Source organism: Argiope bruennichi, chromosome 2 (genome assembly GCF_947563725.1).
Source record: "Argiope bruennichi chromosome 2, qqArgBrue1.1, whole genome shotgun sequence".
In the NCBI taxonomy this organism is placed as follows: Eukaryota; Metazoa; Arthropoda; class Arachnida; order Araneae; family Araneidae; genus Argiope; species Argiope bruennichi.
In genome coordinates this window covers 35096620-35111127 of record NC_079152.1, presented here as the reverse complement: position 1 = coordinate 35111127, position 14508 = coordinate 35096620, and the positions used below count along the sequence as shown (strand labels likewise).

General features: G+C 28.7%; 1 protein-coding gene across 1 annotated transcript; it reads left to right on the top strand.

Annotated features, from left to right (window-relative positions):
- The first annotated feature begins 918 nt into the window (after positions 1 to 918).
- On the top strand, positions 919 to 14232 carry LOC129961754 (uncharacterized). The gene is made up of 5 exons (XM_056075302.1): positions 919 to 1021; positions 2893 to 3034; positions 8941 to 9074; positions 13439 to 13562; positions 13986 to 14232. Exons 1-5 carry the CDS (start codon positions 982 to 984, stop codon positions 14203 to 14205), a joined length of 660 nt encoding a protein of 219 aa, XP_055931277.1. The 5' UTR covers positions 919 to 981; the 3' UTR covers positions 14206 to 14232.
- The last annotated feature ends 276 nt before the right edge of the window (positions 14233 to 14508 follow it).

Here is a 14508-nt window from a genome sequence, read left to right as displayed (position 1 = left end):
TAGGCGTGTCAAATGTTGGTTTATTATTCTATAAAAATCTAAATTGATTTGAGTTGTTTGATATGAAGGAAGCTTCCATTTGATTACCTGTATGATGTAGGAAAAAAAGAAATTATTCTATATAAGATAGAAATGCTCTGGGGTCATTTCATATATAAAAGAAAGCTATTATTTGTCTATTTTAAGAAGAGTAAAAATGAAAAAGGCTGTTTCTGCATTTGATACAAATGGAAAAATCTAGGTTCAGAGTAGGTAAAGAATCGAATTTCTATCTAGAATAAATATTCGTTTAAACATCAAAATGAATCTTGACCAGGGCAAACGACGTATTGATGAAAACGATTCATTAAATAGATTCCAATGTTTTAAATTAGTAGTTCTTCAAAAAATAAGAATGACGAACTCGTATTCAGTGAAAATGATGAACTAGCAAGAAATATTTCTAAAAAAAAATTCTATGGTGTTAAATTAGCAAGTCCATCATTATTATCTAATTTGTAAGTCATCTACACTATCTATATCGTTGTAATCAAATGAAATAAAATCTGAGGATCATCATGACAAAAATTGAAATGTATTTCATAACATGAAGGCTCAAGATGTGTTTTATAACAAAAGTAATAAACTGGTGCCCTTGAGGGGAATTCAGTCCTCCATTATAAAATGATCCAAATAAGTGAAAAAAATCATAGAGTGGCATGATGCTAATGACGTCATTGATGTGGCTCAAATATTGCATCCACGGCTCGTATTACACTTTTGATTTTGCAATTTGATTTGAAATTCCTAGAATAGTAAATGATGTCGATTTTCCGATTATCATGAGTGTGCTCCCAGAGAGGATATCCTTTTCGGAAAGAGAAAAAAAAAGTGATTCAATCCACTTATAATGGAATTATTTCACTCATTTTGATATGAACAGGTAAAAACCCAACAATAGTAAATCTCACAAGAGTAATCAAACCACAAATCATTGAAAATATGCAGTCTTCATTCATTGCAGTTCTCCTAATCATATCAAGTAAGTACACCAAGATATTACTTTGATTTCGACTTTTGACAAAATTAAATAACCTATTTCTTGAAGTTGATAGCGAACTTGTGTTTAAGTACTAATGAAAATTCATTTTACTGCTTCTCTTATCAAGAAATTGCAAAAAATTAAACTGTTAGTTAAGTTTTATGTTTCATAATTTGATTGAACTTGAGATTTTATTTCAAAAGAATCAGTAGTTTAGTCACAATACTTAAAGTCATTGAGTGGAAACATTAAACAAGTAACAAAATTCAGCTTTCAGCCCTGCTTATCATTTTCAAATACCTTTTAATTCCGTAATCTTGTTAATGTTATTTAATAATGTTAATTATGTTATTTTTTAATCAAAAATGGCCAATAAATCCAATTGCACATTTCCTCCAAGATGACAAAAAAAAAAAAAAAAAAAAAAAAAGGAAATTACTTCCATACATAATCTTTAATTCCTAATCATCACCATAACCTTTTCCCATCATTGTTCAATAAGACCAAAGATTGATATTCGCAGCAAAAAATTTATTTATGGCTATGAATATATTTTCATTATTTTGTTCTTAATAGGAACATGTTAAAAATCTAAGCTCCAAGTTCACAAAATTATATATTGGAAGTAAAAAATTTTAAAAATATAGAAAGTAGCGAAAAAAATGATCTTCAAGGTCGCATTTCAGTTATTATAGCACTTCTGCTAAATTAAAAAATTTTGCATTTCATAGTATTTATTTTTCTCATTGGATGATATTCGAGATTTAATTTATGGGAAAACTGAATCACCACAGATATAATATCGATGTTGACTCAAGTTTGCCGCCCGGGGGTCATTGATCTAATATCCATTTAGCGCCCAATAGAGCTGTCCGTTAAACTACCTTTCCTTAGATAGAATTAACTGTGCTGGGAAGCAACATGATAGATTTGTAACAATATTGAAGCGATTTTTCGTATTTTTTAAAATTTGAATGGAATATTTATAAACCAATTTTGATTTTAAAAAATTACTCTTTTTTAGAAGATCGGTTCTTGAAAAATAGTTCTGTAATAGATAGATCAACAGGAAATTCAGAAAATAATTATCTCTTTAAAATGAAATTAATCGATTTTCGGCACTTTTTACAATTTTCTTGTCCCAAAACGGAACTAAAATTATAAATAAATTGAACTACTACCTTTCTTTTTCCATTTATTTTTTATTTATTCGTAGCTATTGCACTGCATGGGAAAAGGAAAACCCATTTCCTGATTATAGCTATTGATGTAATTGATTTGTAACTTGATTGAGATACAAGTTATTGCATTTTTTTCAAAAAGCTCAGTTTGAATTGATTAAAATCACGTTCTATTTTTAGAAAATGGTACATCTATTTAATAATTAAAAATATTTTAATAAATGCTGCAGACATCTTTCAATGGTGCAAGTCTACATTATTTACAAACAATTTTAAATGAATATTTGGTATAAAGTCATAATATGGCTAAACAGATGTTAATAAGCATAAATTTCTACCATTTAATTATTGGCAGATAAAAATCATTTTTAGAAATTAATGAAGGACTATTTTTTCATGAATATATTATATATATATATATATATATATATATATATATATATATATATATATATATATATATCCTTTTAATATTTAATAAACCACAAAAAGCAATGATAATAGACCTCCAAATTCCTCACTATAGCTGATGTAATGACAGCAGTGTCATTTAGTCAGCTTTATTATCAAGACTGCAGGTCATTGTTGTTGCAAATATGTTTGTTGGCCTTAAAATTTTACACTATAAAAAATCTTCTGAGACATCACAGAATCACTGCGGAAAAAATTGAATCTTATTCATTTTTTTAGCACTTTATTGGACATCTGAGGGCTTGAGATGTCGGGAAGCGTGTTTTCAAAGATGCATCAAAACACTTACGCGATTAATCGAAGACGAGTATGATTTCCAGATCCACAATGGAACAGAATCAGAGGAAGTGGATTACTGTCTGTAAGTAAAAGTTAAATATTTAGTTGTACATTAGAAGAAAACAATCACTGGTATATCAAATCTGGAAATTCTGCATCGATTCCCAGGTTCACGATTGTTGTTTATAGAAACTAATTACTGAGTTTTTTTAAGGGCTTCAAAATTCTTATTCCAAAATATCGTAATAAAGTAATGTTTGAGACTTGATTCATCTATTTTTATTTTATTAATATGACATCGTTTATAGGCTAGTGTTGTTGCATATACAGGATGTGATGTGATATGTATGAAATAATAATTATTCGAAATACTCTACAAAACAGAACATTAATTTGAAAATTATCAAATTTTATAGATAGCTGCTTCTTGTGTAATATATAGTTTAATAAAAAGGTTTTTCAAGATTTTAAGAAGAAATTTAATTAAAAATCGATCTAAAGTTCTACAGTTTTTCTTTGTTACTTCAGAGATTAATATAATGCGAAAATTATTCAAAACTACGTTAAAATTCAAGCTATATAATTTTAAATAATATCATTCATACTTCTGTATGTTTTTTTCTGAATTTTTAATAAATTTTTTAAACTATTTTTGAATGTATCTCTTACAACATATTACTTTCTTTTGTTTAAATAATTGCTTTTGGACATACCTTTGTCGCAACGATAAATAAAATTATATAATTTTTTTTAAAAATTACATTGAATACTTTTTATTCCTTGCATGTTTATTGTTACTATATAGTTAAGGATATGTCAAAAAATATAAATTATAATATATTTAATTATAAATTATAAAGATAAACAATTTAGTTCTAATACTACGCTATGATATTTGAGAATAGAGCTATGAATCTCCTTTAAGTTAATTTTCATGTTTAATAATTTACCTGTAAATAAAAACAGATACAATGTGCGAAAGCAAAAAAAAACAGGTTTTTACTCCTATTGTGTCGATAGCTGAGTTTTACTCATCATACAGACACAAACACAGTCTCTTGGACTACAGCTTTATTTTGGAACTCAAGGGTGAAGATATCCCATATCTCCATCCCACTCACAACGCATAAGAACACACGCTCAATGGAAGTATTTCCATGTACTAACTGAGGCTCTAGCGATATATTAGAGAAAAGGCTCACTAGATGGCGCTGGCGTCAGCTCAGAACAAATGTATTTAAGAATACCATGATGTGCATTCGTATAAATACAATTATACGAAAGTTTTTAATATAGTTGACAAAAAGACAAGTTTTGTAATAAAGTATATTTAAAAATATTCCTAAAATTAGAGAAAAAATGGTGCGAAATAAAATTCATCTCATTGAAAATCTTATTCTTTGATTTTTCAAGAGGTGAAAATTGGATTTTGCGCATTAATTTATTTTGAAGTTGCTGAACATTGATTCAGGTTCATCTGAAAATATAATTAGAATTTTTGAAGATACTTCCGAATGCTTGCTACCCAAGAAGAAATCACATGCTATAATTGGTAGGGTTGGTGTGTGTGTGCCCTATCAAAAATTTCGAACTTTTTTTTTTTTTTTCAGACAGCATGCCAGACTATAAAAATCTCATCATATAAAAGAAGTTCAATATATAATTAACTTTTTAAAATTTAGTTAGCTTATTGGTATTTAACTGATGTGCCTCTTAAGTTCTTAACCACATACGAGAACTTCAGAATAAATTCTTTCTACTGATTGTCATCGTAATTTTTTGCCCAATCTTTTTGAGGCTGTTGAGATATCTTTCATATCGTTTAGATATATATCTATCCTTAATAAAATATAGAGACTTACTGCTAAACTACTAAAATAATCGACTTTATTTCATTAGGAATGTTTCTTTGCTAATTAAAGGAAATTTATTTAACTGCGCACATTTTGTTGGTGAGGTATAAAATAACTGAGCTATAACATCGTTTATGGATCGTTTTCTAAAAATTGGTTAAGAATTACAGGGAAAATGGAATAGAAAGTTTCCCAATCAATATTTAATTAGTTTCCATTTGAATACTTTCATCTTTGCCTTTTGAAGAGTTGTTACTGAAATATTTTGTGGAAAAAGATTAGGATACATACATATCACCTTTCTTTCAAGGTGTTCGTTAAAAGTTATGACAATTGATTTATAATAATTCGTCACTTGTAGAATAAAATATTAATTTTATTTTCTAAAAGCAAACTAATTGGTGGTAATGATATGCATGAAAGATAAAGATAGAGAATAAGAAAGGTAAAGAAAGAGATAAAGAAAGGTAAAGATATCCATGAAACAATGGAACAAATGAGCAATTTAAAAGCCATCTATTGCCAAAGTTTTGAACTAATGCATATCAAGCTCATCAAACTTTAACAAACACATAGTATCAAGTAATAAGAATAGTAATATTGTAAATATTATTATATATTAAGATACTGTAAAAAATTTATTCATTACTAGATACATTAGAAATACGGCCTCTCATTTTTTAATCCGCCTAAAAGCAGTAAATGTTTTCCTTATTACATACATCGATAAAAAAAAACAACTCCATTTATAAGCATTGTAGAACTTCAGAAATCCATTTTACATGGCTTGGCAGTTTTGATGCTGTGCTTGGTCATATTTCTTTCTATGCCAATAGATGGGAGGTTTGAAGGTAGGGAACACATGGACTTGCAAGCAATCTGGAAAAATATTGAGGTTTGGACCGCATGGGAGAAGAAATGGATTTTTGGAATCATATGTGCAATAAATTACCGTATATTCGATTCCCGCACAGGCGAATTGAACTAATTTTGCAGCCGGATTTGACCATATCGAGAAGGAACGTTTATATTGAGAGTACAGAATTCAAGAAATACAGTTTAGAATCTTGAATATTTTATAGGGTGAATCGTTAAACATCACTTTCGCAAAACTAAATTTCATTTTTAATTTTATAAATGTTTATTTACTTATTATAAATATTGCTTTATGTATCAATCAGTTACAAAAAAAGGTTTTGCCGGAATGTAAATTTAGTATTTTGATTATTTGCTTAAAATAAATGCAATGGTGATATTTTGAAAGATTTATTTAATGATTCATTCAAAATCGTCACTTCCACGAGGCTTGCATGTAATTGCTTCCTTTTCCTCGTTCTGATGAGATTTCCATATCCTAGCAATTTTTTTTTTCATTATTTAATTCCTGGACAATTTCTACTAACTAGACAGTTTTCATACATTTTGAGGAAATCTGACAGTTATTGAAAATTTCATTCTCTAAATATATGTTTTTAAAATTTTGAATAATATTTTTAATGGATTTAGGGAATAAGTGCGCCGATGTAGCTTCAAATTATTTTAAATAGCAATATTCTGTGTATTAAAAACTGTAATATTAAGGATGAACTCTCATAAAAAGAATAGGAGCCATCAAGTTTAGTTTACTTTAATTTAGTTACATTACATCCAGTTTTTAAAGCAACACTAGGGCTATTTGGAGACGTACCACTTAATTTTAAACGGTCTGATGACAAGGACGATGCCTGATCTGGCACTCACTTGTGCAAGCTTCCACACCACACCAGCGGGAGGACATTTGGCCCCGGCGTATTTAACGTGCAAGACCCGCTTATACGACAGTTCTTTGGTGCAATCGAGTCTTGAATTTAAAACCCTCTAGTTCCGAGGCCCAGACCTTACCACCAGGCGACCACGGTCGTGGGTTGAGCGAGTAACTGCACTGATGCAGCTTCAAATTATTTTAAATATAACACTGTATGTGTTAAAAGCTCTTAAATTAAGGATGTATTCTCATACAAAAGAATATGAGTCATCAAATAAATCCCAATGGCTTTGAAAAACATGGCTTAAAAAGGGTTCCCTTCTAATGAATATTCTTTTAAATATCTAAAGGAAATATAATTTTAAAATTATAAACAATTTAATCGATATTAATATCAAATTCGTTTGCAATTTATCAAGAAGCAAATTCTTAATTTTAATCTGAAATTCTGAGTTTTCTCAGAATCTTACTCTGAACACTCTGAAATCTTTTTACTGGAAGATTCCTTTTAAGAGTGCTATTTATTTCAATGATTCTAAGGAGACTCAGCTGAAAATATAAGTGACCCATCGAGTTCAAAGGTGGTAGAAATCAAAAGAAAGATAATGCAAAATTAGGAAAATATTCGCTTCTATGTAAAAACCAGCGTTTGCGTTGAAAAATTTTGGTAGATGAAATTCGTTAAAGGCTAGTTGCAGAAGAGTGAACTTGTATTAGTTATTGCAAATTGCATTATTTTGCACTTTCTAGTAACACCGGTCGTCATGAAATTAGAGAAGGAAATGACGAAGGAAACTGACATTTCTTCTTTATATTTCCGGAAAAATATATCTATCTTCATCTTCCGCCTTTCGAAAGTTTTGTTTTTCAAACACAGAAAGATCTCTTATTTTAAATTATTTATGTATCAGATAAGCAGTTTTAATTAGCGTTGACGAAGTTTCGCCTTTTTCATGCAAGGTCCTAATTATTTAATTAGTGAATCAGCAACCGAAATTCTCTGTAATAACAAAAAAAAATCATAAAGTATATTCTTTAACACACAGTACACTCCGATGCTGACTGACTCTTAAAAGTTTTATGAGCTTGTTTCGATTCAGCAAGCTAATGAAGTTAAACCCGTAACTGGAGATATAAATTTCCACACGCGTCCCGAGACATGGAATCCAAATGACTCCATTGTTATTTTTCTTTTTTGCCTTTCGTAAACAATATTGGAATTTATTTTGTAAATACAATACATTCTGGAAATCATGTAGTGACCAAAAATATTAAAAATATCAGTATTAAGATTGTTAAATGTTATAATATTAAATTTTGAAAAATGTTATAAGAAAAACCAAAATAATCTTTTAATTGGTTTACTTCGTTTGGATATTAAGGAATAACGTTAATGTTAATAACTGTTAGAATTTAACAGACAAATATGAAGAATACAAAATTTTAAAATATTATTTTAAGAATATTTCTTTCTTTCTTTCTTTTTTTTTTTGCATTCTTTAAATTAAAAGCAGTTTCAGAGATATGGAGTCAATGACACCATAAATAACAATAAAAACTTTTCAAAAGAATAATTAGGTTATTCGCACGAGTTCATAATTAGACTTTTGCCAACATACTGCTGATAAAACAGCTTGAAAGTACCGAGGAGATGATTGTATTCGAGCACCAAAAACCACGTGATAATCAGTACTGATAAATAACACGGAGTCATTTTGACTCCCGTCTCCAGTTACGGATTAATCGTTTCCTGTTTCAGATTAAAGCTCAAATTTTATGAGAGATGCATAAAACTAAGCGAATCATAACAAAAAGTAAAGAACAAGTCTTCTAAAGTAATATAGTAATTAAATTAAAAGAATTATTAAATTTAAGAGAACATAACTAAAGTAACTATGAAGACTAAGCTTCGCATAAAAAAATATACTAAAACATTCCGCTCGATGCATTCAAATGAATAACATGAACAGATATTGCGTTGAAACATTTATGATTATTTCTTAATGTCACAGTATCACAGCATATCAATTCTTCAAAAGTCTCTTTGATTTTTAACAGAATTTTATAACTTTTGCGAGACTTCATAATACATGTTTATTTTTGATATTTTTTGTAACAAAGGAAAGAAACTTTATACTCATTTTTATGGCAAACAAATTAAAGACTTTGGTCCTAGTAAAGATAGAGAAGGTGGATTGCATTTGTGACGTAATAATTACGAATTTTCTGTATATTTATCTATACACACACACACACACACACACATACACACATATATGGTTTTTTAGTTTTTTTATCGGATGTTTTTCCTCTATGTAAATATACTCTAAAATATAACTGATTGAATTATCTAAATTTCATTGTGATTTTTTTTTCCACTGTCATTTTCAGAAAAATGGTAGAAGCTTGCATAGAGGACGCTTTTGAAGACTGTGAAGAAGATCATCACATTATGGCAGCTATGAGCGTCACACTATTCAATCGTATGAATGAAGGATGCAGTTCAGATACAGACACCAAAAATTGTAAGCACTTTTGTTTCATTTATCTGTAAAACCATTTGAGAAAAAAATATAGGGTAATCCCAAATTTTTGGTGCAATCTTTGAGAGTTGGTGCAAGACACTTTAAAATGATGCTGTGAGCCTCTCACATTCTCTAAGACAATGAAGAGTTTTGGGTCGCATTGAACGAATCCTAAGACCACAACAATCTCGCTATTTATCCTTATTGATGGGCACATTTGAAGAGTTTTGCTTATGCGACTCCATTTATTTAGATGAGTATCTCGTCACTCGAATATCTTTATCTGCTGTACGTCTTTGAATATCTGAACGTTTATTAAGTCACTTCATCAACGCTGTCAAGCATCTATTATTATCAATGACCGCAATTTTGAACAATTACTCTAAGCATTGCATTTATCAATGAAGTTGCCAATAAATGTTGAGTCTTTCCTTTTATCTCCTATTTCCAGAGGTTGCGCAAATCTCTATCATTTGAGGAGATACATTGCTATACAATACACGATTGTTAGTGTCCTCAACATACTCTTAAAGTGCACAACACCACCTTGTATAAAGAAATGCTTCTTTATAAAGTTTAAGCTCAACAGTTTTACATCAAAGTTGCCAAGTCAATTAATTTAAGAACCCTTCATGAATATTACGAAAATAAAATTGTCATTATAATACAGTATGTGACAACTTGAGTTAAGTTCAATGTCAACATAGTTGCATTTAAAGTTACCTAACGTAATCAATCGAACAACGTTTGATGAGAGCATAAATTATGTTCTTACAGGTATTGTATATTATATATATATATATGCAGATAAAGACAGCGTTCAGGAAAGGAGGTTTTAGATTCGATTTCAAGGCAATTTCAACCAGAAAATACGATAAAATTTTGATTAATGTTTATTCATTCTAAGCTTTGTCAAAATAAAGCAGTATGGACAAAGTTATTAATTTATTATGCCAATAGACAAAAATTCTAATTTAATTAAAATTTAAGTAGTAGTATTTTTTTCTTATAAAATGTTGCTTTAAGAAATTGAATTAAGTTAAATGATTCTCTAATATTTGTGAATTAGTGAATAAATTTTAATTAATAATAAGTTAATTAATTAATCGTAATAATTAATCAATTATTATAATTAATCAATAATTTAATTAATTTTATGAAATATATTTTTTGAATTACATTTCGTTGAAGTACTGTAAAATAGAGATTACAGTTAAAAGAAAAATATTCTATGTTTAAATATGTAATTTATGATACAAAGTTTTGAAATGAAATGCAATTTTTTTCTTGAATTTGCTCCATGCTTCAAATCGTTGAAGTCATAATTTTAATTTTAGCAGTCGATTAAAAGATAATAATCGCAATCGCTTATGTTGCAATAGTATATTGTCATCGAAGATACACAAGTGAATAAAATTTTAAATAAAAGATAGTAAAAAGAGTTTTATAACGAATATCATATTATTAATGAGTAAAATATTTCATTAGGATATTTCAACTTCCATTCTACTCAGAATAAAATTTCAAACTGTGAATGGAAAAAAATGAACTGTGGAACTTTGAAACAGTATAAAAATGTGTAGTGTGGAAATTTTGCCAAATTTACTATACATTTTTCAATGTTAAAACATATAAATTATCAGACTGGCATTGTTACTTGCTGAAGAGAGTGTCAATAAACAATACAAAAGAAATAAATTTGCAGAAATCCGGCAAAATATTCCGTAAGAAGTAATCAATGGAATGAACAAACAAATATGAAATAAAGGGAGATTAGGAAAGATCGAGCTAATTATTATGAATACAATTATTTATTTATTTATTTTGATGCAAAATAATATAAGGAATATGATGTTTATTTTAAAAGAAAAAAAATCAAACAAATATTACATAATAATTTGAAGTAGAAAAATAAAAATTTTAAAGAGAGTTATCGGCAATGCATTGAAAATTTTCTGGCCCGGCCAGATTTCCCGGATACGAATTTCTATGGTTTTTGTACATCAGGACTCAGATCGTATCTTTATAAGAACCGGTAAGATTCTCACGGACTCCGCCTAGATTCAAATGTAACTTCTATTTTATTGCAATTAGTCAAAATCCTCTTCCATTGCAACATATTTATTACCATTAAATATGTTGCAATTTTCTTATCGCACGGGACTGAAACTGGTGGAAAGCACATGATTATATAAAGCTTTATGTTTTTCAATTTCAGTTTTTTTTTCCATTTACACCATATTTAAACCTGATAGATTAGACTTGAACTATAATATAATGGAAATTTTAATTTTCCATTTAGCCATTTTAAATATAATCATTGCTTTACAAGAAAGCGGTAAGCAAAAAAAAAAAAAAAAACACAGATAAATATCAATATTTGTTTACTGCTCATGGAAAATTACACATTATGCTATTAAATATGATACGTATTTCATTCAAAATTTACACTGCAAAATAAGGAGCAATACAATTCAAAATAAAAATTCAGCCATTGTAACTTCTCTACAATACACTTTTTTTCATCGTCGTTTTTTAAACCTTTAGCTTTTCCATCCTTGCAAAAGAAATTTTTCCGTTTCTTTTTATTTACTTAATTTCATTTTTATTTCTTTTTATCATAATGCTTTATCTTTTCTACAAAAGTAAAGCAGATAAAAAATAAATTAAAAATAATAAATGGTTGTATTATTAGTAAAAAATGAAAATCTATAATTTATTCGAGTAGTAAAATGATGTATTATTTTATGTATTTATTATTATAAAACAAAGGTATGTATGAATTATTTTATTTATTAAAATATGATTTTTAATAAACCTATATAATTAATTGGTACCAAAGAAGAAGCAGGAAAATTTATATCTGACTCACTTCAGCTGAAACTTTGTCATTTATTCTCTTAGTTGCGTCAATATTTTTTTATAGATGTTGTCATCAAGCAATCAGATATAATTTGTGGCTTTGAAAAAAAAATTTACAAAGAACTATTTTTGAAAATTCTGGTCCTTGGAAAATCTATTCAACTTAGTTTTAATTGTTTATCTTTTAAAGAAATATTATCTCTAAATAGGTTTTAGAAAACAAATTTCAACAAGATAAACCGCATTCCATAAAAATGTGCAACTGCAATCTGAGATTTAAAAAAAAGCATTTCATTTTTGTATGATTGTTATCAATTATGTAAGAAAGAAAATACTCTCTATGGCAAGATACTTCCGAAATAGTAAAAAATAAAAACATTCATTAAGTTTGCGCATAGCATTCTTGGGTTTTTTTTTCAAGATGCGTTGTGTAATTTTTAGCTTTAAAAGATTAAAATATTCTGGAGATATTTAAACAAATAAAGGAAAGAATGTCCATCTTGAAAACGATATTTGCTCCTGATTAAAACAAAAGACTACACATATTATATATAAAATGGTTGCACAAATGAAAAGTGGACACTTACGATTGCATCAAAATAACTGCAGCTATAGCAGCGTCACCGAACATGGATATAAAAAGCGGTAGGAGGTGTGAAATGCATATAGCTTTCAGCAGTTAAAGCTGTTCATGGTAGAAGAAATTGATCGAAAGTAAAGTAGTACTATGCATGAATACGTTCAGATCGGAACGGAATAACGAGCGTTAGTACGATTTTTTTAATATTCCAACTACCATGGACCACTCTTGGTTGATTTCCTGCCCCAAAGAAACACTATCAATTCAACACAATACTGCAATAATCTGACGAAATTATGGAATGCAATCAAAAGCAAACAGACCAGTGATCCCTTTCCATGACAAAGCCCTACACACGTCTCCCGTGAAAACCAGACAACCTTAAAAACACTCCGTTGGAATGTGCTTTAATCCAGACAACTTAAAAACACTCTGGTGGGATGTGTTAGAACACCCACTGTACAATCCGGATTGTCAATCACTGACTTCCACATCTTCAGGCCACTTAAGAGAGCTTTATGGGGGGTTATGTTTTCATTCGAACGAGGAAGTGAAGGAAACTCTGCAGGACTTTCTCAAGAATCAACCGACATCTTTCTATAACAAAGGCATGGACATGCTACCTAAGTGATGCGACCTGTGTTAAAATGCTCATGGCAATTTCTTTTGATTTCCAATAAAGGTATCCTTTTCATTCAACTTGTCCACTTTTCATTGGGGAATCCCTTATATATATTGCATTATTATCATTATATATTATGTATATAGCCAAGTCTGGCAACAAAACTCTAGCAACAGTATTTATAGAATAAATTTGTATCGATACCGAGTGAAATCAAGTAAGTATAAAGTTAATGTTGCACTTTGCTGATTAACGAAGGATAATTAATCTTTTACTTATATTTGACGTACTCTTTTTCAGATTTTACTGAAATTTTTCCATGTCTGAGAAAGAATACAGAAATGCTTAAGGACTGTTCAACAGAGAATCCTTTTCGGAGGCATAAACTTGAATATCCTGTTCATAAACTGGCTACAGTGTGCACGTAAGTCAGTCTTTGAAAAAATAAGCTGCTATTTCTTGTTTTTAATAAATCTATAAATGTGTAAAATATAATATTTAATGCATATCTAAAAGAGAAACGCAAACAATGATGTGTAAGCGTTCAAATTTCGTACTGAAATATTATATATCATACTCTTAATAATCTGATTGTTAACGAAGACTTAAAAGCATCTTCAAATGATATTTGAATGTCATATAAATTCTAAATGTAAACACAGCGTCCGATGTTAGATGACAGACTTACTTATTCAATGCATATAACCTCATTACATGCACAATTTTTATAAATATTTTTCATAAAATATCACAATTAAATGAATTGAATTCATATTAAAACATGGAAATATTTCCTAAATCACCTGAATATCGAGTTGCTGATGGGTAACAAGTTTTTATTTTCCAGGGATATGAAATCCATGATGTGTATTGCTGAAAAAAGTCGAGAAATGTGCAGTTCAAATATGTCGCTGTTGGCCGGAGCCGTTGAGTACAGCCTGAAACATTCTTATTATGGAATGTGCAGCGGGTCCCTTAACTTCTTCCACAATAACTGGATTTTTGCAGTTTCCATTTTTACCACTCTTCTGTTCAGTCAGAAAATGAAGCATTGGAATTCTTTGTAAAACTATAATATATTATTTTAAGAAGAATGTTGGTTCTTTCTCGGCAGTATTTTTTAGCTGTTAATTTAAAATATTTTCTATCAAAAACAGTGCAAAATTTAAGACAACGTTGGAATGAGATAAACTTTTCGATAAAATTTGAAATATTTTTAAAAGTATTTTGGAGATTCAATAATGAATTATAAAATAGAAAGTTGCGAAGGTTTTTATTATTTTCTAAATTTTAAAAGAAAATGCATAAGGTCAAAAGAGTTTTGAAAAGTAATTTTCAAGATATTTAATTATTTTTTTTTTTTTTTGCAT

Coding starts and splice junctions, on each gene's coding strand:
- LOC129961754 (XM_056075302.1), top strand. CDS start 982: ATGCAGTCTTCATTCATTGCAGTTCTCCTAATCATATCAA. Junction 3,035..8,940: donor GAGGAAGTGGATTACTGTCT/GTAAGTAAAAGT, acceptor TGTCATTTTCAG/AAAAATGGTAGAAGCTTGCA. Junction 13,563..13,985: donor AAACTGGCTACAGTGTGCAC/GTAAGTCAGTCT, acceptor TTTATTTTCCAG/GGATATGAAATCCATGATGT.